Source organism: Ambystoma mexicanum, chromosome 3p (genome assembly GCF_040938575.1).
Source record: "Ambystoma mexicanum isolate Mex_15411 chromosome 3p, UKY_AmexF1_1, whole genome shotgun sequence".
Classification (NCBI taxonomy): Eukaryota; Metazoa; Chordata; class Amphibia; order Caudata; family Ambystomatidae; genus Ambystoma; species Ambystoma mexicanum.
The window spans coordinates 264,935,348-264,960,819 of NC_090925.1; the positions used below are offsets into that span (position 1 = coordinate 264,935,348).

The 25,472-nt window shown below is 46.3% G+C and overlaps 1 protein-coding gene across 1 annotated transcript in view; it reads left to right on the forward strand.

Moving 5' to 3' along the window:
- The first annotated feature begins 2,688 nt into the window (after positions 1–2,688).
- TCFL5 (transcription factor like 5) overlaps positions 2,689–25,472 on the forward strand; it is a 1,268,784-nt gene continuing 1,246,000 nt past the window's right edge. The window contains exon 1 of the mRNA XM_069650771.1: positions 2,689–4,627. Within this exon, the coding sequence (XP_069506872.1) occupies positions 3,891–4,627 (737 nt within the window). The 5' untranslated portion in view covers positions 2,689–3,890. The remainder of the gene's footprint in view (positions 4,628–25,472) is intronic.

The following is a 25,472-nucleotide window of genomic DNA, read 5'->3' on the forward strand; positions in this document are numbered from 1 at the left end:
ATGTGCGTTTTGTGACCACTGAAAGCTGTTGCAGTCTACCGCTCAGAAGAGGGGTACCCTGGCATAGGGCTGCTGGACACCCAGAGCTGCAAATGTTCCAAACTGCTTAAGAACATTGCAAGGGCCATCCTTGAGGGTCTGAGGTCCACTCCAGTGGCTGAGTACAGATCACCAGAAGGCGTCCAGAGGTCTGTGCTGCGACCGCCGCATTTGACTTATCCGCTGCATTTGACCTGATTGACCACTCATTGCTGGTCAAGAGACTGCACAAACAGGCACTGTATTCTCCTCTGGCCACCCAATGAATGGCGTCTTTCTTGGGCCTGAGATATGCACGGGTGGCTGTGGATGATGCCTGTTCCCAACCGGTACTGTTACATGCGGAGTGCCACAATGTTCATCCATCTCCCCTACATTATTCAATATATATATCACTCCCCTTCTTTCTCTCCTAGATGACCTGGGTGCCTAATTCACTAACTACGAGGATGACACCCAGGTCATCATTGAACTATATGGAGATTATATCAAGGATACCAACCTTATGAACTGTATTTACAAATCAATTCAGGTTTGGATGGTTACAAACTCACTGGCCCTGAATGCTGAAAAAACTGAATTGTTGATTATAGCATTCGGCAATAAACTGAAAACACTTAGCCCTGACTATAATGCTTTCACCATCGCTGACATTCAAATGAAAGTCGCTAGGTCTATAAAGGGACCTTCAAGCACTGCCTGTTTACAAAGTCACAGCTAGGCAGACACACACAGCGTCCCGCCCATGGCTCTGCAGGTCGTTAAGGTGCTCAGGTTCAAAAACATTTCTTGTATCAGTGGCAGAGCCTTTCATATGCATGATGGGACATATCCAACTCAAAGAGCTCGCAAAGCACCAGTTACCTTGCAAATCTGTGACAGTTAAAGTGAGCAACACAAAGCGCCCATTAAAGATTTGAATATATTTATGATGTCTACTATCTTGACATGCAAAAAAATAAAGTTGGTTTAAGTCACTAATCAAATGTTTTCAACATCATGAACACCATCACGAGCTGGAAGTGTGCGACAAAGAATCCTCATATCTATCGCTGTTCATTACACAACTTCTTTAAGTACATGTCTTAAATCACTGAAAGTACAGTGGGTTTAACTAGATTTAGTTGGCATTCTGGGACTTATAGTTTACCATTCAGGATGTGAAAATTAATCCACATTGATATTCTTTTTGCTTCACCAGTGTTCGATGTGGGGGGAGCAGTTGGAAGCAGGGCTCCTCTACTTTAAAAAAAAAGTGTTACTGTTATTTTAAAACGAAACCATTCCAGAATGGTTTTGTTTTAAAATAAATGTGTAGGAAGAAGTTGAAATTTGCACTTCAGTGCACTGCACTGAACGTTCCCTTTAACAGGTGTTTGGGAGGTTTAGATTGCACGTGGGATGGGGCGATGGGGTTTATGGGGAACGCGGCAGGCCAGCATGTAACATAGTTCCATTACTTCTTTTCGTACACTTTGGCCACTGGGTTTAACATGTTGCTATAAGGATTTACATGTTGTCATGTGCATAGCTCTCAACCATTTGTGTTGCAAAGGCAGGTGAAATCACCCGATTTTGTTTTTGGCGGGTGAGACGCCCATTGAATTGAATGGGAGTGACGGAGGCTTGGCGGGTGACTCAGCCTTTTACAAGGCGGGTGACACCCACCAAAAGCGTGTGAGTTGAGAGCTATGCACGTGGCTTTATTATGAAAATTGTAAAGTCTATATGACATTATAACTCATAGCTCTCAACTCACACGCTTTTGGCGGGTGTCACCCATTCATTCCAATGGGCGTCTCACCCGCCAAAAACAAAATCGGGTGATTTCACCCGCCTTTGCAACACAAATGGTTGAGAGCTATGTTAACTCGAGACCTTGAAATCCAACAATTTGAGCTGAAGTTTATAATCCTGGTGACCCTCGCTCGACACCCGTCCCAAGCTCACAACTCACACGCTTTTGGCGGGTGTCACCCGCCTTGCAATGGGCTGACTCACCCGCCAAGACTCCTGCTGGCCCATTCATTTCAATGGGCGTCTCACCCGCCAAAACCAAATCGGGTGATTTCACCCGCCTTTGCAACACAAATGGTTGAGAGCTATGCCTCACATCTCCCACCACACCATTTGTCCGACCATCCCACTCCCTCCATTTAGGATGCAGCCAAAGTACCACTAGTTCCTTTCTCCACTTCCACCACTGAATATGGACTGAGTAATAAAGATTACCAGAAAGTAATGGGGGCAGTAACAAACATGCCTCATTCAATTAGGGGGAAGTTTTCCCAGTCCTGTTTCTTCTTTGAATTCTGCGCGTTGCACTTCCGTTTTTCCATTATAAAATGTAGGATTATAAATCCCAAATACAAAAAAGACTGGGCAAGCAACTTCCGAAAGGAATGTGCATTTATCTGGTAAATCCACAAACCTCCCTTTCGCCTAATTTCTGTAGGTTCCATTGCGAAGTTTGAGATCAGCCAGGTAATTGTCTACTGGAACACTGTGGACATTCTTAATTAATTTGAACCACGCAACAAAATGGCGCTGAGCAGGGGCACAGACGTATACTGTAAAGGCTTCATGGCGTGAGTCACGTGACTTGGAAACCGTTGTTTCATACCGCCTCCCATAGGCGACGTCCGAAAAATCGAATCTAGCGTGTGCGTGCGTGCACTGCGCAGAGGTTTGGCACGACTCGAGGGCAGAGAAAGGAACGAGAGGTTTGGCGCAAGACAAAAGTTAGTGCGCTCGTGCGCCGGTTAAGGCCCCAGCGCTCCAACAGTAACTGTCAACTCGGGTGCACACGGGGTTCGGCGCTCGCTGGTGCCGCCACGAGGAAATGCATCATTTTAGCACCTGCTAGGGCTCGGTCACCGGCTCCTACCGCTCTGACAGGAAGGAGGACCGTTTATTGGGTGCTTCCGCCTTGATACCAGGTGCGTCAAGTATCCCTCATTAGGGCCTATGTACATCCGCACCGTGGCTCCGGTAGAACGCGTCTCGTGTCGAAACCTGACTCTGGATGGGTGTCGGGTGTAAAGTTTGCGTCAGATTCGTCCCCCGCGTGACCTTCTACGTACATCATTCAGTGACAGTCGTAATCTAGTTTTGTGTGCTGTGTCCTCAACATATGATACTTTACTAGCGGCCACTAGACGGGCAGCAGTTTTCTTGCATAGTCATTCTGTAATAGCATGTGAAGTGGAGGGCCACTGCCTTTCCTACTGCTCATAGGGGCGTGGCTTGGCGCGAGGTCTCCCGTGGTTGGTGCGTTTCTCCCCCTTAGCTCTGCACGTTCCTTGCACGAGGCCACTTTTTATGTTTCTGGTACTCCGTGGCTGTCCTTCCCAGTGCCCGTCACTATGCTGCTTCAGTAATGCGAGTATATGCATTCATTTAGTGGTATATTTGTGTTAAGCCTTTAAATATTTGCTGCCCCCGTGTTACTTCTCAAGACACATCAGCTCCAATATTATGTGTCTTAAGCACGGATTCCTAAGACTTCTCTGTTAAGCATGTTCGTGTTACCACCCAGTATCCATAGTGGAATGCTTCATACACATTAGTGTTAGGTTTTCAGAGCCCTGCACATATAGTGCTATTTTAACCCCTATGTGACGGCCCGTTATGTTAATTTACTGGCCTTTTAAGTAACGTTCCTGTTTCACTTTAGAGGCTTTGTTTTGGGTGAACGAACCAACGTTATGGCGTTTAAAAATTCTCTCGACTAACCAACGGCTGCCGGGTTTGTGCCCCACGTTTTTATATGTCCACGTTTTTATATGTCAATTGGGATGTATAGCTTCTACTAGTAAAGGGTCTGCTGAAGGGACCAATTGCAAATACTAATGTCAGAGAAAGGGATGTCTGCCACAGCTCAAGCCGAGCCTAAGTCCTCTACATCAAAGGCTACCCTTTCAAACTCTGAAGGGCCTAGTGAACCACACTATGCGGTTGAGCAGGGTCTTAGCTTCACCACAACCGATCTTAACCTCGTGGAGATGACCGAGATTGAGTACACCCAGCTCCAACACATTCTCTACTCGCACATGGAGGCACAAGCTAATGAAGGAGAGATGGAAACAAGGTTGAACTCTGCTTTTTTCTCTACCAGCAATCCTGCACATTTACCCCAGTACCAGTCATCCAGTAACAACAATCCAGCTAGCTACCAAAACAGTAGTTCTGCTAGCCAGACAATCCACCCAGTCATCTGTCAGTCAGCTGTGACACCCGAAGGGAACATTTTGGGTTCAAACCAGTGCATGGGGCACATTGACTTCCAGGAGCTTCGCATGATGCTGCTCAGTGAATCCAATTTACCTGTGAATGCTGTCAGCCAGGGGGAGAAGACTCCAAACACTGGCTCTGGAGATGCTACAGTGCACAACATCATTAGAGTCAAACACACGGATGGCACTTGCAGGTTGAATAAAGAAAACCTGGCCAGTGAAACTCAGCCTTTGGCGCCAGAAGCTAGAACCAAATCTGCAGTTCGTGTTCGACTGGAGGACAGATTCAATAGCATCCAGACTGACATTCCCAGATGCCAAGAATCCCAGGAGTCTGGAGTCACCCTTAGCAAGTGTGTTTTCATAATCTTTTTGCTAAAAATCAGTATAAAGTAGAATGTAATGAGTTGTTTTTCAAGTTTTGCAGCAGAAAAACCACAGAACGTGAGCATGTATGCATAACCCTACTGTTTTCTTTCACAGCGTTTTCATGAGATTCTGGGGATGCACTTATTTTTTGTTAAAGCTTATTTAGCCCCACAGCTATAGACATGACAACATTGAGACTTTACATGAGGGGCAATTTACTTAAGCTAGTTACATTTAACATTCTAATAATATACACAACATCGGTTGGCTGAAGGTTGTCTCATAGTAACAACTAATTCCCACCTTTCAGTTTGTTTTATTCTCACAATTTTTTTTATATTAAACATTGATTATTAAGGTCCCACTATTCTGTGGTAGTATATCTTAGCCCAGTTCTTGTATAGTCAAATGGACCTGACGGCTTTTGTATCGCTTATGTTTGAGTTGAACGTATTTTTCATTTTTTAATATGGCTTTTACTGATACCTTGGAAGTATTTCCATGATGTAGCATGTGTTTAATGAGCCGCTTGTAGAGGTATGGCCAAGTAAGAATTAATTGTAAGCCAAAGAAGCCTTTTAAAACGTGTAGCGTGTTCCCCAGAAATCCTGCATGCAGCAGTTACTGTTGCCGTATGTGGCAATTCTTGAATCAATCCGATTATAGGCATTTTGCCAGGTGTATTATAAGCATACAGGAAATTTCCATTCTTTACTTTACACATTTATAAACAAATCCATTTTCACTCGTTTCGAGGATGGAAATGGATTGACCAAAATAGTGGCACACACTGCTAAAGTACAATTTTCCATAATGCACTAAGCGTCACGGCAAATTGTAAAGGGTGTTATACAATGCGCCTCTTTTACTCATGTTGGGTGCCCCCACCCCCGATCAGTTTTGTTTTCTTGAAACAAAGGACAATTTCATTGAGTTTTTAATATGCCGATCTCAATGTCACTTGGCCTACTAAGATCGTTGTCCTTGTCTTCCCTCTGTTCCCCCTCCCTTGCCTCGTCACACCTTCAAACACTTGTGTATAGGCGCGTTATAAATGCCAATCATATATCGCTGAGCATTATTCATTGCAGATATTGGAAATTGGTTTGGAAGTATTTAGCAGTTTTCTGGAAACCCAAATATGATGTTTAAATGCATGCTAATAGCAAGTCCATACAGCACCTTGTTTGGCACAGTAAACCTTCAGTAATGATTTCAGAAATGTTGTGATTTGTTAACCATTCCAGGAGGATTGCTGGGGCAGCACACTTGCCTTGAAAATAAGTTAATTGTGCAACATGGGTTTGAAATTCAGCCCTGAAGCTGGAAGAGGGTGATATCAAATCTAACAATATAATAAAAGGCTAGATGTAGGTTTGTCCAATGCAACTCTAGTCAGGTTGTCTGATTTTATATAGCTAGCTAGAGTCTAGAGCATACTGCTTTCTAGTCAACTAGTGTGGATGTGCCGAATAGAATCACACACCTCCAAGAAGAATGAATACACACATTCCTTGGAAGTGAAAATCACAATTTCACGTATCGCCTTTTAAAAAAATATTTTTTGTTGTGTGCCAGATTGTGGAATCAATCCCCAAACGTGCAATATTAGGACTCTGGCATAATGTGCACTTTCTTGGGGGACAAATAGAAAGCAGTCTGTCCTAGACTCTAGCAAGCTATATAATCGGACAACCTGACTATAGTGTTTTTTTTTTTTTTTTACTAAAGTGTGTTGCCAGTAAATAATACATTTTGCACAATATACTAGTCCAGACACAAACGATCAATTTAAAAAAAATGCACTTGAGAAAACCATGTTGAGTAGTTTTAGAGAGGGCAAGGTTTCTCTTTCTATCCTTCATCTAGATAGGTCTAGCACCGCTTACTAGGATTCAGGCACCTACCCGTAGGGACATGTTCCCAGGTCATAAATAATTGGATTTTCCTCTGTTTTCTGTGTTCTCGTATTACACATTGGGCGCTAGAGAGGAAGTGAGTTTGCCCAATAGGCCCTACGTGTTTGTCACTCATTAGTATCCGTCAGATCTCTTGGCATCTTTCATCTAGATAAATATGGTAAAACGACCAAAAAGCATAGTCTTATATGGGATGAGCAAAAGGGTACAGCTAGTCGTACAAGACAGACAGCATCCTATAATTAACCCACTCCCAGCCCATCTAACCCACCCCACCCTCAAGATCTGCTTATTTTTTATGTGCACCAATTGACCCTGCAATGTCAGAAGGCACTAACAAGGCCTTCTGGCCCTCTATTTCAGCCTTGCTCAACACAATTGAGTCTTTTGTTCTCTTTGAATTGGTCTCTCTATGTCCATGCTCATGGGGTACAGTGCCTGGTAAAACATGGTGGCAGTGTCGTGTTTCTGATGTCCTCATGCGAGGGGTGCAGGCCTCCGCCCAGAACAGTTTCTGCTGCAGGTAAAGGCTTCTTTCTGGAGACTGGTTTAGACAGGTGGAACCCATTTGCATCGAGCTGGCAGAGGCGTTGTTCTAGTAACCTGGAGTGGGCCGAATATCCAGTACTTGCATATTTCGTGCCTCTGCTCAGTTCAGTTGACCTGTAACCAGTATTACTAGTGCCATTTGAAAACTGAGTGCCCAGAGTGTGCTGGAATTTAACTACAAATAATAAACGAGGTGCACGAATGTCAAACTGTAGGTGTAGCAGTTTTTAGCCAGCTCCCACTTCACTAGTTTTCTTTTGTCAAGGAAGTATTTTTTTCAGGCTCATCCCTGTTCATGACTGCTCCCTTTTCCCAGTGGCAGTATCGTGATTCATTTGATTTAACTTATTTTACCACCTTGTCTTTGACTGGATCTCTGCTTCCTTTTTGCAATGTTTACAGGGGAATGAGGTTTTGTTGGGTAAGGGCCATTATTCTCTGCCTTTAATTTTCCGCTAAAGCTATAGTCTAAACATGATTTAAATTTTATTAATATTCTCTTTTAGACCTCTAATAGCACGGCCAGTTCCTGTTGGAGGGCATTCTTTCCTTTGTTCTGTTCTTGCAGCATAAACAAGGGCTATAAATCTGGAATGGTGAGTGTGCGGAGGGTACTGCATTTATAATAGTGGTTTTCTTCTTATTACAACACGATCAGCAGCAGGCGAAATGCCTGCCAACTAGTAGAATACTGTTATACATCCTGTTATACATAGTGGAGGTGAAATAAGGCTACTCAGAAACTTCATTACTTATTGCGCACATTATATCAATATTTTTTGTGAAATGGGCACCTTCTACTCATTAAATACTGCTTCTGGTACTTGCAGACTCTTCTGAATGTCAGTTATTTTCTGAACCTCTGATATTTTTCTAGCTCCTCAAACTTTGTAAGTACCATCTTATACCATCCTTTCAACAGTTTGACGGTTCAACGCTAATAGCATAATAGAGCCATAGAATTAATATTGTCATTCCTTTGTAGTACTCTGATCTTCTGTACTAAAGTCTTGGCACAGCCACCCGATGGAACCTGCTGGCCAGAGGCACCACATGGGTGACCCTGCTCCTTTTACTATTCCAAGCGTGTTCTCTCATTGCCACAGTGGTATTTGTCAGGTAGGGATACCCGTACAGAATCTTCAGAACTACTTTTCCTCCCAACCTAGTGTGTAAAACGGAGTAGCAATAGTGAGTTAAGTCAGAAATATGAGATGGCTCAGGGTATATTTCTGGGGTTGGGGTAGGCTTCACAACATTGCTTTTAGCCTCTGGGTGATCATTGGAGGTGGGAATGGTTTTACATGTTTTAATTATAGATTCAAAGCTTTTAAGTAGTCGTCGTCTGATAACCCATTTGGGAGAGGCTCACATTGATAGGGAACAAAACCTGAGGGACACATAGCATGTCTTCTGAGAATTCTAGCCGCATTTCTACACAGCATACCTAGGTTTCCATCATATAACATGTCGCTCCCTGCCAGTGGACCACACATTGTTTCTTATATCAGGGCCAACTTTCCACGGCTGAGGTGGTAACTATATTAGATTCTAAGGCTTCATTTCAGAAGAGGTATCGTAGAAGACATTTGAAACTAAGAGTGAGAACAATAGAGAAAACCTATGTAGCAGACAATTTCTTTTTTTTTTTTTGTTTGTTTTCAGGACATTGGTGGGGCAGCCTGCTTGCACTGGGTCACATGGACTTGGGTCAGGTGCCCCTGGCGCTTAACCGTGAAAGTGTATAACAGCAGTATTTGGAGCAGCCTTTTCCATCTTAGAGCCTGGAGCGAAGTATCTTCCCAAGGGCAAAATTGCCTGGTTGTAATGGGAAGCACTGCCTTAACCTGGTTGTGGACTGAATGGGACAGAAGAGATTAAGGTCTTCAAATACTCTAGTAGTCTGTCATCCATTAAATGCAGATTGCCATCAACAGCTTTTACATTGAGTACACAGGTGCATTGGTCTGCTGTGCAGCACCTCATAGGGGTGGAGGCCAGTTTTTCTGTTCGGAGTGCTTTGCATACTAAATAGCACCAGGGGAAGAGCTTTGGGACATTTTAACCCAACCTCTTGGCCTGATTGAGACAATTTATTTTTGATCTCCGTTACATCTCTCCAGTGCTATGCAGTCTTTATATTGAATAGTTTATAAAGAATGAACATGTATCAAATATTTTATAACAAAAATGTTAAGAATGTAGTTAGGGTTGGGGTAAAGGGTTAAATATTTTTGGGAAGCAGTTCGGGTGGGCTTCTAGTGGTGGGAAACAGGAGTTTGGGGGGACACCCCCTAAAAAAGTGCATTCTTCATAAAATGTTTCGTTATAAAGACATGTAACCCTCTCCACCACTCTTGCTGATTGAAGGTGGTGTGGGAAATGCAAATTATGCTCATTTGTAAGGTGGACATTGGTGATTTTGGTTTGTGAAGTGGGTACCTTGATCGCTGTTGATGCTAACCATCACACTCTACATTTAGATGCTTGATCAATAAGGGGGTAATCAATCAGGCCTCCAGATAAGGGTCGTACTAGGCCTTTTTACACATTAAAATTGTGTAAATGCGACAACTTATTTTTTTGCATGCATTTACACACAAGTTTAGAGCAGAGGGCAGTGCAAAGGTCAGGTTACTTGACAGAAAAAAAGAACGCTTCTATTGATTTTTATCTACATAGATGTAGTTGCAAGCCATGGAGAAAAGCCTCTGAAACAGAATGGATTTCTCTGAAGCATTTCAAAAAAAGAAACTGCACACTGATAAAAGGAATGGTTTCTTTCCATTCAGCTTCTGCTGTGTTGTGTGTATGTATATATACTCGTGGAGCAAACGGAATCAATGTCTATTTATTTTCCTAGCATTTTAGGATTGTATAATAAGATGGAAAACTAAGTTGCAGTTGTGGATTAATGTTTTAATCGGTACCTCACATGTGTGGGTGCACCTACCTGGGCACCAAGGGAAAAGCCTAAAACAAGGGTAACCCCAAGTCTTTCGGCACAGCATCATTTCAGGAATTCTGCTCATGCGCACACCCTACAGATTTGGGCCTAGGGTGTCCAAGCCACCAAGGAAAACGGGGAACGCCATGCATTTCCGAAAAGAAGACACCTGTGGGAATCCGCAGAGGTCTGACTTGCGCAAATCAGCCCAGAATTTATTACCAAGAAACCCTGGCGAAGTCTGAAATGTGGCGAAAAAACCCAATTTTCGGCACCCAGGTAGGTGCACCCACCATGTGCGGTACCGTTTTCATCAGAACACGTGTGGACGCGGCAAGGTAGGCCATGTGGTGTTGGCGTTGTGTTTCGGTGGGTTGCCGGAGCAAAATGTCTGAATTATCTTTTTCGAGCCAATTTCAGAGATATTTCCCTCTGTCCACTCACCGAAATACGTCGCCAACAACAGATGTCATACCTTTCCATGTTCCCACAGGTGTCTGACGAAAACGGTACCTCACATGTGTGGGTGAACCTACCGGGGGGCAAAAGGAAAATGGCAACCCGCTGGTAACCCCAAGCTTTTCGGCACAGCACATTTTGTTCGTGTGGCAACCTACAGATTTGGGCCTAGGGTGTCGATGCCAGCAAGGAAAACCGGGAACCCCATGAATTTCAGAAAAGAAGACACCCGTGGGAATCCAAAGATGTCTGACTTATGCAAATTGTCAGCGACTGTATTACCCAGAACCCCCAGCAAAGACCCACATGGGAGAAGGGTGCACAAGGCCAGGGATATTACCGCCGACTTTGCTGGAGCTCTGGCTGCCCTGCGTTACAGCTTCTCCCAACCAGGGAGTCCCGGCAGTGTGCCAATACCTCCCCAAAGGGAAAAGCTGTAATGCAGCCCAGCGGCAACTCCAGGACGGTTGGAGGTGATGTCCCTGGCCTTGGACATCCATGTACCATGTGGGTGTACCATCCCCTAAGCACAGCGGCAGCTCCAGGGAGCCCCGGCAGGATCCCCATTCCTCCCCGGAGGTGACATCTGTAACGTAGTACAGCCAGAGGTGGAGCCTGGGCTTGCAGACGGACAACCCACATGGGAGGGATCCGCTCCCAGGGCAACACCAATGTTCTGCTGGCATGGGGGGCAATTTGTGGCCTGCCCCTGCAATTGTGTCCCAGCCCACCAAAATATCTGCCCAGACGGCCCATTCCCACCCACACCACCAACAATCCAGCCCCAGTCTCACCCACCCCACTGACAGTGGGCCCTAACCATAGAATAATAAAAAACAGTACTCGCATAACATTGCAGCTGCTAGCGTAGAAAAAGCTGTAAACAAAACAAAAAACTTGCGTTACGTACGGTCACACCAGCAAAAACAAATCAATACTTTTCAAGCATGCCCCCCCCCCCCTTTGCAGACCATCCCTGGTGGTCTACTGAACCTCACCCCCCCAGTGAAAACCCATTTGCCCCTTCCTACGGTGAGATATCTGCCCCCAGGGAGGGCTGCATGATGTGCCCCCCCCACATTCCATTTAGGGTGGGAGGAGAAGCCCACCCCAAAACATCAGACAGGCCCCCCAATGGATGGGGAAGTAGGGTTTTGGCACCCTGGGGGCAGATTGGCACACCAATGTGCCCATCTGCACCAAGGGAAATTTGGTAAACAACAAAACAAATTGAAAATGGCAGGCTGCCCTTTAGGGGGACTGAGGGACACCCTAAATTGACGGAAATTGTTGAAATGTAATGGGGGGTGCACCTCTCCATCCCCACCCCAATAGAGGGGCGGTATATTTCATGTAGCCCTCCCTGGGGGCAGAAAAGGCTGGGCTGTCTTGCGCTTCCTTCCAATGAGGGCTGCATGACATGGCCTCCACTCCATTGTGGGTCGGGGGGTTCACCACCCCGTCCCATTCGAAAATTACCTGTCAGTTTGGGGTGCCCCATAGCCCCCTCCCCTAAAATGCAGTCCACCATTTTCACATTTTTTCCTTTGGTAACCCAACTCCCCTTGGTGCAGAGGGGCACATTGGCACACCAATCTGGCCCCAGGGCGCCCAAACCTTACTGTCCCACAATTTCTGGTGACCCTCTCCCCCCTCACCCTAAATGTGTGGCGGGGCACCTCATGCAGGCCTCCCTGGGCCTCATACAAACGGCTGCATGAGGTACACCCACCTCCATTTGGGGTGGGGGGGAAGAGGGCCACCAAAAGTGGGTGGGGGCAGTAAGGTTTGGGCACCCTGGGGCCAGATTGGCACACCAATGTGCCCCTCTGCGCCAAGGCAAGTTTGGTAAACAAAAAAAATGGAAAATGGTACGCTACACTTTAGGCCGGGCTGAGGGGTACCCTAAACCGGCAGGTAATTTTCTAATGTAATGGGGGGTGACCCTCTTCCCCCCACTCCCCCACACCAAATGCAGAGGGGGCATCTCATTCAGCCCTCCCTGGGGGCATATAAGAGGGGGCATCTCGTGCAGCCCTCCCTGCGGTCAGATGCCCCTTCCTAGGAGCAGATATCTGCCCCCAGGTAGAGCTACAAGAGGTGCCTCCATTTTCCCTTGGGGTGAGGGGGGAGGGCCCCCCTTTACGTAAAATAAATCCCTGGTGGCTAGTGGCCCCCCCACTCCCACCCAGAATTTTTATTTATTTATTTATTTTTTCTACTTCATTTTGCCCCTTTCCCTGGGGGCAGATGATCAGCCATCTGCCCACAGGGGGGCCGTAACCTGCAGGCCCCATTCTTTGCGGGGCCTGCACACTTATTCTTGTTGGCCCCCCCACCCTCCAATTGGATGGGGGGCCACCTCATGTACTCCTGGCTGGGGGCAGAAATCTGCCCCCAGGGAGGGCTACAAGGGGTGCCCCCCTTTCCATTTGGCGTGGGAGGGGGTGGGCCACCACACTTTCATTGGTTAAAAAAACAAAAACCCTGCTGCCTAGTGGCCCCCACATCCCCGTTGCATTTTTATTTTATTTTTTTACTTTTCAATTTGCCCCTTTCCCTGGGGGCAGATGATCCGCCATCTGCCCCCAGGGCTCTACACATGCTTACTGATCACAGATCCCTGGTGTCTAGTGGGCATTGCTGGGCCTGGATCGAGCGTTCTGCGCCCTATCTGCACCCAGCAATGCCTTCACAAAAGGTATTGTTGGAAAGGGGAGAATCTCCCCTTTCCAACAACACCTCCCTCAATCTCCGGCTTGAAATACTGCCGGAGATTGAGGGGGAGAAAGGTGCAGTCTCACCTTTCATTTTCACCGCAGCAGCCCGAAATGGCTGCTGCAGTGAACATTACTTTCACTTTCACACCGGCGTGCTTTATGCACGCCGATGTGAAATTGAAGGTAATCCAGCCCCCTGACAGTGAGGGCATAGCCCGGGGGGGTTGGATTACTGTTTTCAGCGATCCCCAGGGATAGCTCAAAACAACGTGCCAAAAAGGACGAGCTATCTCGTCCTTGGCACTTGTTAATGTATGATTTTATTTGTATTGCGCTCGTACACAAGTGTTTCAGAGCGCGACTAGGCAAGGGAGAACACAGCACAACATAAAAACGATCTTACTAGGCCCAGTGACATTGAGAACGTGCAAGTGCATGGGAAAGGGAAAAGGGAAAAAGTGCATGGAAGGGGGAGAGTGGAAAGTGCAGAAGCCGAGGAGCGCAGATAAATAAAATAAATTGAAAATTGAGGCAAACTGTGGTAGTGCAGCCAGCAAGTGGCAAGTGCTGTGTTTAAGGCAGCAGACTGGGTAAGTCTGAATAAGTGCAGAAAAAGAAGAAAAATGGGCGGGGGGCTGTATGGTTACAGATACAGTCCCCAGTGCAAGGGGTGGCCAGGAGGCAGTGCAGTAAGGTGGCAGGGTGAGCAGGTACCTGGGCCCAGGGGACAGAGGGTGGCCAGGTGCAAAGTGCCAAGAGAGCAGATCAGCAGGGGAGAAGGGGAGCGAAGGCAGAAGCAAAGAGGAAGGTTTTGAGGTGCTTCCGGAACCGGAGATGGTTCTCCTCAAGTTTTAGAGTGGCAGGGAGGCTGTTCAAGAGGGAGGCCCTAGCCGAAGATGGAGATCTACCTCCAGCTCGTTTCTTTGAAAAATGAATGACCCTGAGGGAGTTAGAGGTAGAGGAGCGAAGAGCTCGAGAGGGGAGGTATTTGCGGAGGGATAGCTGAAGGTATTTTGGACCCAGACCCCAGAAAGCCTTGTGGACAATGCAGAGGGTTTTGTATTTAATCCTTGCATCCACTGGGAGCCAATGGAGAGATTTCAAAGCTGGAGAGATACGATCCCAGGGCTTGAGGCCAAGGACAAGTCTTGCAGTCCTGTTCTGGATAGGTTGTAGAGGGGGGAAGAGTAGAGGCAGGTAGATTTAGAAAGAGGCTGTTAACAATAGTCCAAGCTAGAGAGAACCAGAGCTTGGGATACCATGAGCTTCTGGTGGAAGGAGAGGAAAGGCAGAGTACCTCTGAGGAGGTGCAGTCGGAAGTTTGACTTTTTAGAGACATCAGAGATATGGGCCGAGAAGGAAAGTGTGGAGTCAAAGATGACGCCAAGGTTCTTAGCCTCGCAGGTAGGGGTAGGAGGAGGGCCAAGGGAGCCCGGCCAGAGAGTGAGGGAAAAGGATGGAGATGGTGTGCCGATGAGGATCTCCGTCTTGCTGGCATTCAGACAAAGATCATTGGCGGCACACCAATTTTGAATGGCAGTTAGGCAGTCAGAGATGAGCGAGGGAGAGGAGGTGGCCGAGGGCAGCCGGAAAATGAGTTGAGCAGCGTAGCCTTGGAAACTTGAGCAGAAAATGGCAATGCAGTGAGCGAGAGTTGCCAGGTATTGGTTGAAAAGCCAGGGTGAGAGGTTAGACCCCTGGGGAACCCCACAGGTGGAGAGGAAGATAGATGATAGGAAAGACCCCAGTTGGACCTGGGAGGGTTGATCAGAGAGGAAAGAGGTCAACCAGGCCAGAGCCTGATCAGTGATACCCAGATTATCACCGAGACAGTTGAGCAGGATGGTGTGGTTGACCGTGTCGAAGGCAGAAGAGAGATCAAGAAGGATGAGGACAGAGGGAATGTTAGAATCAAGGTTGGAGAGCAGATCTTCATGGATATTGAGGAGAGCAGTTTCCGTGCTTCTGGCCGCTCTGAAGCCAGACTGGTGGTCATGGAGACAACCAACAGAATCTGAATGAAGGTTAAGATGAGAGATGGCCAGCTTTTCCAGGAGTTTGCCCAGAAAGGGGGTAATGGAAATTGGGCGATAGTTTGCTGGACAGGAAGGATCAGCTGTGGGTTTCTTGAGAAGAGGATGCACAAGGGAGTGCTTCAGAGGGGAGGGGGAAGGATCCTGTGGCAAACGAGTGGTTGCAAAAATCAGCAAGTGCAGGAGCGAGGGTGTCAATGTGGTCCTTGATGGTTTTGGAGGAACAGGGATGAACCTGTTTTGACAAGGCTTTCATAGATCGGACTTGTCTAGCGACCTCGGCAGGGGAGAAAATAGGAAAGAAAGACGGATGGTGGGGGGGTGCTTAAAGGGGGGTCTCCAAGCACAGACTGAGAGGGAATAGGAGGGGAGGTGAGGCGAGGGTGGACAGGATGTCCTGGGTTTTAGAGATGAATTGCGAGGCAAGGGCATTGCAGAGAGCCTGGGAGGCAAGAGGAGGGGAGGAGACTGCTGCAGGGTTGGCAAGCTCCTTGCAGATGTACTCTAATTGTAAAAACAGTGTGTAAAAGGAGTACGCAGTCTAGTTTACATCCTTTCAACCTTGCAGTCAATGGAGTACAGTATAATGGTCAGTGGCAGCAGAGTCTTTGCTCAAGGGTGAGTGATTGTCATTGCACCAACCAATCACAGGGTTTTGTAGCCTCTCAAATCTTTAAGACTACAATTAAAACATCCAAAACCTGACTCTCCAGGAAGTGCAAGTGCTGCTCAAAAACAAATGAGTTACATTTGTAATTGAAATAGAAACTCAGCAAAACCCGTTCCTGTGATAATCCAGATAGGTATGTAACTTTATGTAGCGCTTCATGCATAGTTCGTCCAACATCTATGCACTGTGATTATAATACCTCAGTCGATACTAATTTATCGACCTCTGAAGGATGTTGGCCAATAAGATAGCTCAGCCGGTTGAGTGCTCTTATCTGTGTGTGATCTGTAGGTTGCAGGTTAGAATCTTGGCACGGCCAACTCAGTCTTTCATCCTTTCGAGGTCGATAAAGGAGAACCAACTTCGGTTTGGTGATAATTGTGATAAATATGTTCTATGTACAGCACTTTGCCAAAAGCGCTATATAAATAACAATTCGACCCACTTTTTAAATAGCTCTTTGTCTGAACCAAAGGTTCTTGCCTCCCATAGCTGTTAGCTGTTGCTTATGCTAATGACTGGAGTTTGCAGACTTCCTATCCCTTGCCTCTCATCTGCTAACTGAATTGCTTGTTTTGCTGCACCTGGGATTCAATGCATCGATGTGAGTGATAGGGAGTGGAAGGATTGGCAGGTGTAGTGTGAGCTAGTGAAAATTGACCTCTATGCAATAGGACAGTGGTGGGAATGCAGGGTTGCAGGTTGTTTTGCCTGGACTATGTTGTTCCGTTTGCATGTCTTCTGCATGCAAAGTATAGCAGAGCCTTCAACTGTAGACAGTTGCCCATGGGTTTGATAGACTATAATACCCATTCCCCTCTTGCACTGCAACCCATAGAATACAGCCTAATCCCACAATCCATTTGGTCCAGCTGTCATAGTCACTGACATAGCAACCATTATTGCGCCTGAACAAAACTGACTGCATGTTTTTTGTATTGTTTTAAACTAGTCATCTCTGCTAGTAGTTGCATAGTCACCTAATTCTTTTTACTATTCACATGCAATGTAATGCTTTTCATGTCCATGCTTGCATCGACTCCTGTCTTTCGAAGGGCCTTCCACCCTGCAGTGCTTCGCAGCCATAACAGTTGCAGCAGGCGCTATACAAATATCAAACATAACATATTCATCTTCTGAGCCTCATACCGCTTCTAATTTGGCAGTTCAGTATTGAGACACCTGAGGGAGTCCTCACATCTACTCCCCTTGGGTCCTCTTCTCAGGTGGCCAGGGAAAGGCCATCGCTTTTGGATCCTCACCCTGGGGGGCGGAGAAGTGAGGGAGGATCACCTGGGTGGAGGGTCCTTAAGGGATTGGGGATGAAACGTCCTTGGTGAGACGCGGTACCCCTCATTTCCATTTCAGGAAGAACCCTCAATCCCAGACGCAGTTATGGGGTATTGCTACCCCTGTCCGACTGACCAAGAAAACACCAGGAGAGAACATCAGGAAGAGGATGGAGAAGGTTTAAGGGGGGGGAAGAGGAGTGACATGGTATCCCCCTTTCCCTATTGAGAACCAACCTAACCCTCCACTGGCCATTATGGGCTATTGTAAAACATCTCGCCTCCATTTCCCACATTCAACCTATGACTACTGGGACGAGGAAGAGGAAACTGGGAGTAGTGAACACTAGTAACTCATTTCACCACTCAAGTACTGTGACGAGGAAGATGCCTGCAGTGTACTGTGAAGGTCAAGCATGTCCCTCTAATTAGTCGGGCTAGTTCAATTGGGACTTCACACCTGCAACCTGTCAAGTGGTTGCCGGTGTATAAGAAGAAAGGAAAAGAGCTAAAGAGAGCAGCAGGGAGGCCTCTGTGGGAGAGACCAGCAGGGGATCCTGTTTGAGAGGAGGCAGCCGTGGTGGGTCCTGCTGGGAAGCCCGGATGCCGGCATAAGATCCTGAAGACCTGTGGAGCCCAGAGCAAGTTAGGCCTTTAGAATTACACGGGTGTGGGAACCTCGGAGGTCAGAAAGCTGGGTCTGGGGGCTAAGGAAAGGAAACAAAGTTACTGCCAAGTCCGCGGAAGGAAAGTTGAGCTGCCGGCGAGCACAGAGAAGCATATGAAATGCAAGCAGCGCTGGTGTCTACAAGCAAACCAGCCAGTGGAGCAGAAGTGGAGCGACGCAGCTGCCCGAAAGGAACGCTGAAGACCAGTGAGTGAAAGGTAATGTCACTCGAAGCTGTGGCGATCCTAGGGGCTGCATGGGAGTGTGCCGAATTAAGCAAATGAAATGTACAAATTGAAATAAACCCAAAGCCACGGGTGGGATGAAACTAAGCGCATGAATCTTTATTAATATTGAATACCGAACTGAATGAAAACTAAATGGGCAAAGCTACAATCTGATGAAGTTAAAAATGAAAGTGCCCATTTGAAACGTATTTAATAAGAGCAATTGTGGACGTTTGCGACTGGATGACAGAAAGGTGGGGAAGAAATAAAACCATCCAGAAGTGAAATTTGTGCATGAATACACAGTATGGCAAGGCAAAGACAGGCAAAAGGAGATGTGACCCACTGTGGCAAAGTCAAGAGGCTGACCAGGAGAAGCTAAGTGACTTTGAATCTGTACTCCGGGGGGGGGGAAATGCAGAAGAACCTGTGTGGGCTGATGAGCCTAGGGTTCCTCATTGCGTGGCCTATGATGGGTGGACAGTGTGGTCAGACAACTGCCCCTAGGCCAGGGAACCCTCATTTGGGAAAACCGAAGACATTGTTGAATTAAACCAAGAAGGGATAATTTATGTGAACTGTTAATTAATTCCAGAAGTGTGTCAAGTTGATCTTGAATTTGTGTTGAACATTGAAACCAACTATAAAATGGCAATTTGAAGTCTCGTGGAAGTGAACCCTAGGACTTGATTAACTGCAATGCTGTCTTGAGGACGGAAGCCTCAAGACCCTTTTCTTTGAAACTGTGTTGCCTTGAACTTGGGGAAGGGAACCCCATGGATGTGTGGAACTGTGGTGCCTTGGACTTGGGAAGGGAGGATTTGTGGAACTGTTTTGAACTTGAGCAAGGTAATCTCGAGACTTTTGTGGAACTTGCGTGAACTTGGGGAAGGGGAGCTGAAAAGGAAGCTAGGAGCTGGAAGAAGCTCAGAACCTTATGTTCCCCATTTCTTTTATCGTTGATGCCCCTACACATTGTTTAGCTTTAGTTGTGAGGGCAAGGATAGGTTTTGGACACAGACAGACTTTTAAGTAGAACACTCTGACTCCTTAGTTTTGTTCAGGTAGGGAAATCCCACCTTAGTATAGGGCAAGTTAGGCTTTCAACCATCCTGACATTTGAGTTAATCATTTTATTTTGACCTTTTGAATCTGTTGTCTGTCTTGCTTTATGATGCCTTCATAGTATGCAGAATAATTGCTGCAAATGATCCCATCATTTCAGGGCTGGTGTACGGCACATTTGATAATATCTATCATTTTTGCATACTGGCTGTTTTTATCAAGAAATGTCTCTTATTCCAGAGCTAAATCGTGTGCTACCCCAAAGGAATAATGAGAATTGGTATAGATATAGACAGATTGCCGTGTAGCGAAGCTTCATACTCTAGTTAGCGCTATGACCTGGGTAGTGGTGACCTGAGGTTACTCTGCGTGGTTGGAAAATGTCGTTAGTTGGGAACTATTTAGCTCCTGGTTCTAGCCAAGGGGAGCCTGGTTAGCTTGAAACAAACCGCTACCAGGAGCTACTTTTGACTCCCCAGGTAAGTGGTGCCATACAAACATAGCTATGTAATATTAACTGTGTAGGTTTGGGAATGTGTATACAAGCATTAAGGACACACCTAAGGGCCATTTAAAGCATACTGGATAATACATAATTCTCAAAAATTGAGTTTGCATGTTGCACACAAGCTATATTTGCTGCACGCTTGGTACTAGTTCCTGTCCTCTTGCCCCCCCCTCCCCCAATTCCCAGAGGTAGTGCTTGCCTAACTGGTGATGATGCTGGGGTTCATAGCCCAGCCTGTTTGACATTTCAGGCTTCAGGAACTCTTGGGCGATGAACAGGCCAAAACTGCCACATCTAATTATTGCTCCCTTGCTGGGGCTCAGGTACTGCCACTAGTCTGTTGCATTTCCTGTGAGCAGGGGTCACTCACGGGGGTTTGTTGTCCGATGGGTGAAACATATCCCATATTAGGGCCTTCCAATCCTTGTATGCAGGGCGTGCCTCTCCTCCCGCTTTGGCCACTCCCTCTCCCCATACTGTCGTTTCTGCCGCTTCCAGTGTTCAAGTTCCTTGTGCCACCTGTCGAACTGCGGGCCCCTCACAGATTTCCATGCCATTAGCTATAGTTCTTTTGGCTAGCGCGCACCCATATCCATGAGCTTCACTGCGTGCCTCAACTTACTTATTCTTGGGTATGCCCCCAGAAAGCATTCTTTCGGAGACTATTCATACCTGACTACCCCTGCTCTTCTGTGGTATGTTCTATTTTGGACCAGAAATTCTGAATCTTCGGGCATCCCCAGAACATGTGCATCATTCCAACCCTTTCTGAGTTACATCGGGGGCACAGGGCGTTAGTGTTCTTAGTGAATTTGGCTATGCTGTCTGGTGTCATGTATGTCCTATATAGGATCTGTAATTGGATTAGTCTGAACTGAGCGTTCCTTGACACCTCTCGGGGGTATACTAGGATTCTCTCCCATTCCTTTTCAGTCATATAATCTCCCAGGTCCGCCTCCCTATTCAATTTCAGCACCTCACTTTTAAGATTGGGTCTGTCCGCTAATTGAGCATAGAACCTGGAACCTGTGGGGAGCCCGAGAGCCCCAAATGGTAAAGCAGATTCAGGCAGAAACAACGCGTTGTGTTGGAAAACGCTGCGGTTTTTCTTTCCGAGTTTTGGAAAACTTGGAAAGAAAAACCGCAGCGTTTTCCAACACAACGTTGTATTTGTTTGCGGTCGCTTCAAAAGCCTTTGTTTACTACAGCTGGCTGGCTTTTCCTTCATTAGTGCCGCAAAAGCCAGCACAGGAGGGCCTCCATTTCACAAAATGGATGCGCCCATGTGCTTGCTTTTGCGAATTTTGAGCTTGAATAGCTCAAAATTTTACATAGGAAGTTTTAAAACGGAGAATGCTAGTATTTTTTTTTATGTTGCCTATCTATTTTTTAAATAACATTTTTTACTAGACCATCCCTTTAATTTACATGTACAAGCTTCAGTAATGCATGCCCGAAACTTCTTGTTGTACCCTGTCCAGACACCATGATTGATGGAACTCGCCCACCGCTGCGCTGCATCTCAGATAGAAGAACTTTGAGCAAAAGCAGAAGCTTTTCCTCGTTCCTCGTGTGCTAACGTATCCCTTCCTTTTTAAAAAATTAAACATGATAGAGTTAAAATAAAGTTTACGCAAATTATAACTTTCTACAGTGTTACAGTTGCAATACAAACTGCCAGGAATGTAATACATAATGCACAAGTCCAGGCTTTGTCATCGTAACTTTAATTTACTGTAATTTTTAAGTCTCATGAGCTTGGTGACAATGTTTGATTTAAATGTTATAAAAAAAAATGGATGGGCTGAGGGGGCTGTAAAAACCCAGAGGGCCTGATTTACAAAGAATTTTTCAGTGAGTTTTTCCAATTGAAAGCGCATTTGTCAATCAGGCTGGTAGGGATTTACAATGTGTTGAGGTTGTCCTGTCTCATTCGCCCGTTTTCTCACACTGAAAATCTCCCTACCGAGCAGGCCGTCGACGGGGGGGGGGTACTTGCCCAAGGGCCTGCCCACTCTTGCCTGCCTTAGAGTGCCGACCAATCTCCTGGCCTCGCACACATCCCCCAACCCCACCCCCGCCACTTGTTAAGAGAACTTTAAATTAGATGTTGATGATTCTGGCAGATTAGCTCCTCCTGGGTGCAGTCAGTCGGAGGGGCAACTCATGGGTGATTCTGAAACAGGTTGAGCGACTGGATAGGGAACACCTCGTTTACACGTGCACAGTCGCATCTTTAGGAAACTGGGGGTACCATAAACAAGTGAATTGTTAGAGTGAACACGATACAGGAGTTGGAATACAATACATTTCTTTGCAAATAACAGTCTTTGTGGCAATGTGCTTTTAGGCACACAAATGGTGACGCCTCATGCTTAGCTGGAACTATTGTTCCTACAGCATGTAATCTCCCAGGCAAAGCGGGTGCTGCATCAGAAAAAAATGCTGTCTCTCCTACTTTAATGCTAATTCGGGAGGCGTATTGGGGAGTCACATTAACCTCTTCAAGTTCACAATAAAAAAAAGGAGGCATTCACAGAAAACTGCATACAATGCAGCAGGGCAATTGGCTGTTCTTCCAGTGGATCAGCACGGGTTAGGGCTGGGGTGAGGCAGGAGAACTGCATTTAACACAAATGGGTTGGGGGCAGACCTTTATGCTATCGTAGATCATGTAGCAGCACTGCGTTCCCATTCAGTGTGACTCATGCTTACAACAAGCACTGCAGTGTGGGCTACGTATAAGCACTATAGGGATGTGTATTCTGCATTGGCCTCCCTCATTTCACATTCAGAGGTGGACCTTGAGCAGGATCTTGTCTGCAGATCAAAAAACTTCACTTCGCTGGAGGCAGCCAATGCCTAATGACTCCTGGACACTTCATTCTTCTGTTATTGCTGGCTTGTAAACGAACACAATTCTGCATTTTCAGTGCGGCTTGTTAATGCAGAGCCCCTGCTGGCTAAGCCTAAGCCCCATCAAAGGGATGCATTTAAATTGGCATGTGTATGGGCTGCCTGCATCAGGGGCTGCACCCAGTACCTAAATGAACTTGATTATTCTGGCACAACAAAGGCATTTAATGGGCCATCATGCTGTGCCTCTACTGTAGAGTAGAGCTCACAGTGGGAGCCCCCACCCCTCTTATGTGAATAGATTCACACAGACTCCATTGTCAGTTGTATCTTGTACTTAAGGGCAGTTCCAGGGACAGCAGAAGGTGGAATGATTTGGAAACTTGTAAAAATCCTCCCCTTTCTGCCTCCCAAACACTTGTATTTTTCCACTCCATGAAACAGGAACCCAAATGCTTCAGTGTGCTTAACTTTGAAGCCAGAACTTGAATTGAAGTCTGCAGATTTGGCCCAGTGAACAACCAATTCTAACAAGTCAAACAGGAAATTAGTCTTGTCTGAAAGAAGCCAGGAGAAATTGTGAGATGCATTATTTTAAAAACATGTTTAGAGTGTTTAAGTGTGTAATAAAAGTAAATACTAAAAGGGAACAAGAACCAAATATGAGCTAGAAAGATTGTCCATCTGGCATATGATACAGCTTTAAACAGGCTAAGACTGGCCTCTAGGGCAACAGGGCAAATGTAAAAGTGCTGAAACCACATTCTAGTGTGTGCTGGCTCTTTTGGCCAAAGTGGGCAGATATAAGCACTGTGCACGTCCTGCACTGGAGTCCTGTTAAAACAAGCATTGGCAAAACCAAGAGTTTTGGCTTGTTTGGTTTGCGCTGCCTTTATATGCCTAGGTACTTGCACCATTTTGCACCTTTATCTATATATAAATAATATAAAGAAATAAATACAGTACAGCTTTATAGTCTTCCATCTTTTTTATTTTACAGGGCCAATTAATGCAATGTTCCTATGTTTATATTCCAAAAGAAACATTTATATACATATTGACACATTTCTAGTAGCAAACCACTATTCGGTTCACTATTCGGCTTTGGCCGAATATCTGGGTTATCTATTCGGTATTCGGCCGAATATTAAATTTGCTATTCAGTACACCCCTAATGCCAACCGAGGAGGAGAACTGCTGCTGCAGAGAAAACTCTGGATGCTTTTCCTACATATCGGAAGAAGAGCCACTGCTGGTATGTGTTACCCAGCTGCATGACTTCAGGACCGCCTGTCTCACAAGGTCTGTGTTGAGGATTATGATGGTACTTATGCGTGAACTTCGCGGAACAGTTCGCCCTCGCAATCCAAGTAACAAGTAAGTGTACTCTAGATGTGATGTCACTTGGGCCACTAACATTTCATGTTTGTCTCCTGTATTGTCGTAACTTTGATCTATCACTGCCAAAGGAATATAGTCTTGCAATTCTATACATCCCTCGCGATGTGGGCAAATCCTAGTGGTCATCATATGTCTTTCACTTACAACCAAGAAACTATTTTTCTGTGCCCCAAACGTTATGGAATGCACAGTTCACTTTTGTAATGTGTCTACACTTTAAAGCCCAAGTTGAATTGATCCATGAAGTAAAATCTGTACTGGCAACTTTTCCATAGGATACAAGATTGCATTTTCAAATAAGGTTTGTACACTTATCATGTTCATTTAAAAACAGTTTGTATAATGAAGACCTGAGCCAGGCAAACTATCCCCCCCGTTTGAGAAATTGTTCAGGGAAATGGAGGGTTGGGGGAAGGGGCACATTTCATGGATGGGTAGAATAAATGCTATAAGATGAATCTGCTCCCTAGAGTGCTCTACCTCTTCCAGATGCTTCCACTGGAGGCCCCTGAGGCATACCTCGGAGAAGCCAGGAGGCGCATAGTGAAGTTTATATGGCAAGGCCAGAAACCCAGAATAGGTTATGAGACCCTCACCCTTCCCAAAGAAAGAGGAGGTGTTGCACTCCCAGATCTCGATACATATCATAGGGCCGCCCAACTCAGAGTTCTTGCCCCCCCACTTTAGAGAAGACCCTAACAAACAGTGGGTCTACATTGAGAACTCCCTCGTAAGCCCAGTTACCGTAGGTGAATGGTTATGGGTCCCACTAAAAAAGCTCCCGAGAAGGATTAGGGACCACCCGATTATGGGAACTATGTGGAAGGCCCTAGCAGGGAAGGGACACAAGGAAAGAGTCACAACATGGCCCTCCCCACTCAGTCACATATGGTCCACACCAGTTCTGGAAGAGATCCCAGGACACGAGCATTAGCAGTCCTGGTTCGAAGCGGGGCTCTGTAGGGTTGGCCAACTGGTGAGGGTGGACTCCTTCATACCTATCCAGGAACTAGAGGAGGCTTTAGGTATCGACAGACTTTCGCCACTCCTATACCTCAGACTTAAGGGAATCCTAATGAACCCAAAACTGAAGGAATGCCTACAGAGGAAACTCACCCCGGTGGAAAAAATATTGGACTCCCACACGGAAATGAAGGGCCTCATCTCCCTCCTGTACACTGCTCTTCTGACCCCCTGTGAGGGAACCACCAGGACCCTCAGGAGAAAATGTGAAAGGGACCTAGGCTGCACCATCGGGGATGGTCTCTGGGGGAAACTCTGTACTAGGGCCTTCAAGACGTCGATTTCATGCCAATACAAGTCCAACGCTGTCAAGCTCCTCCACAGGTGGCAGTACAACCCGATCTCTCTTTCTAGGATGTTCCCAGACGTAGTCCCAATGTGTTGGCATGGATGCGGGGAGAAAGCCGACTACTGGCACATGTGGTGGACGTGCCACAAGGTCCAGACCTACTGGTCACAGGTGCTTAGTTGGATTAGGGAGGCGAGGGAGGGGGAC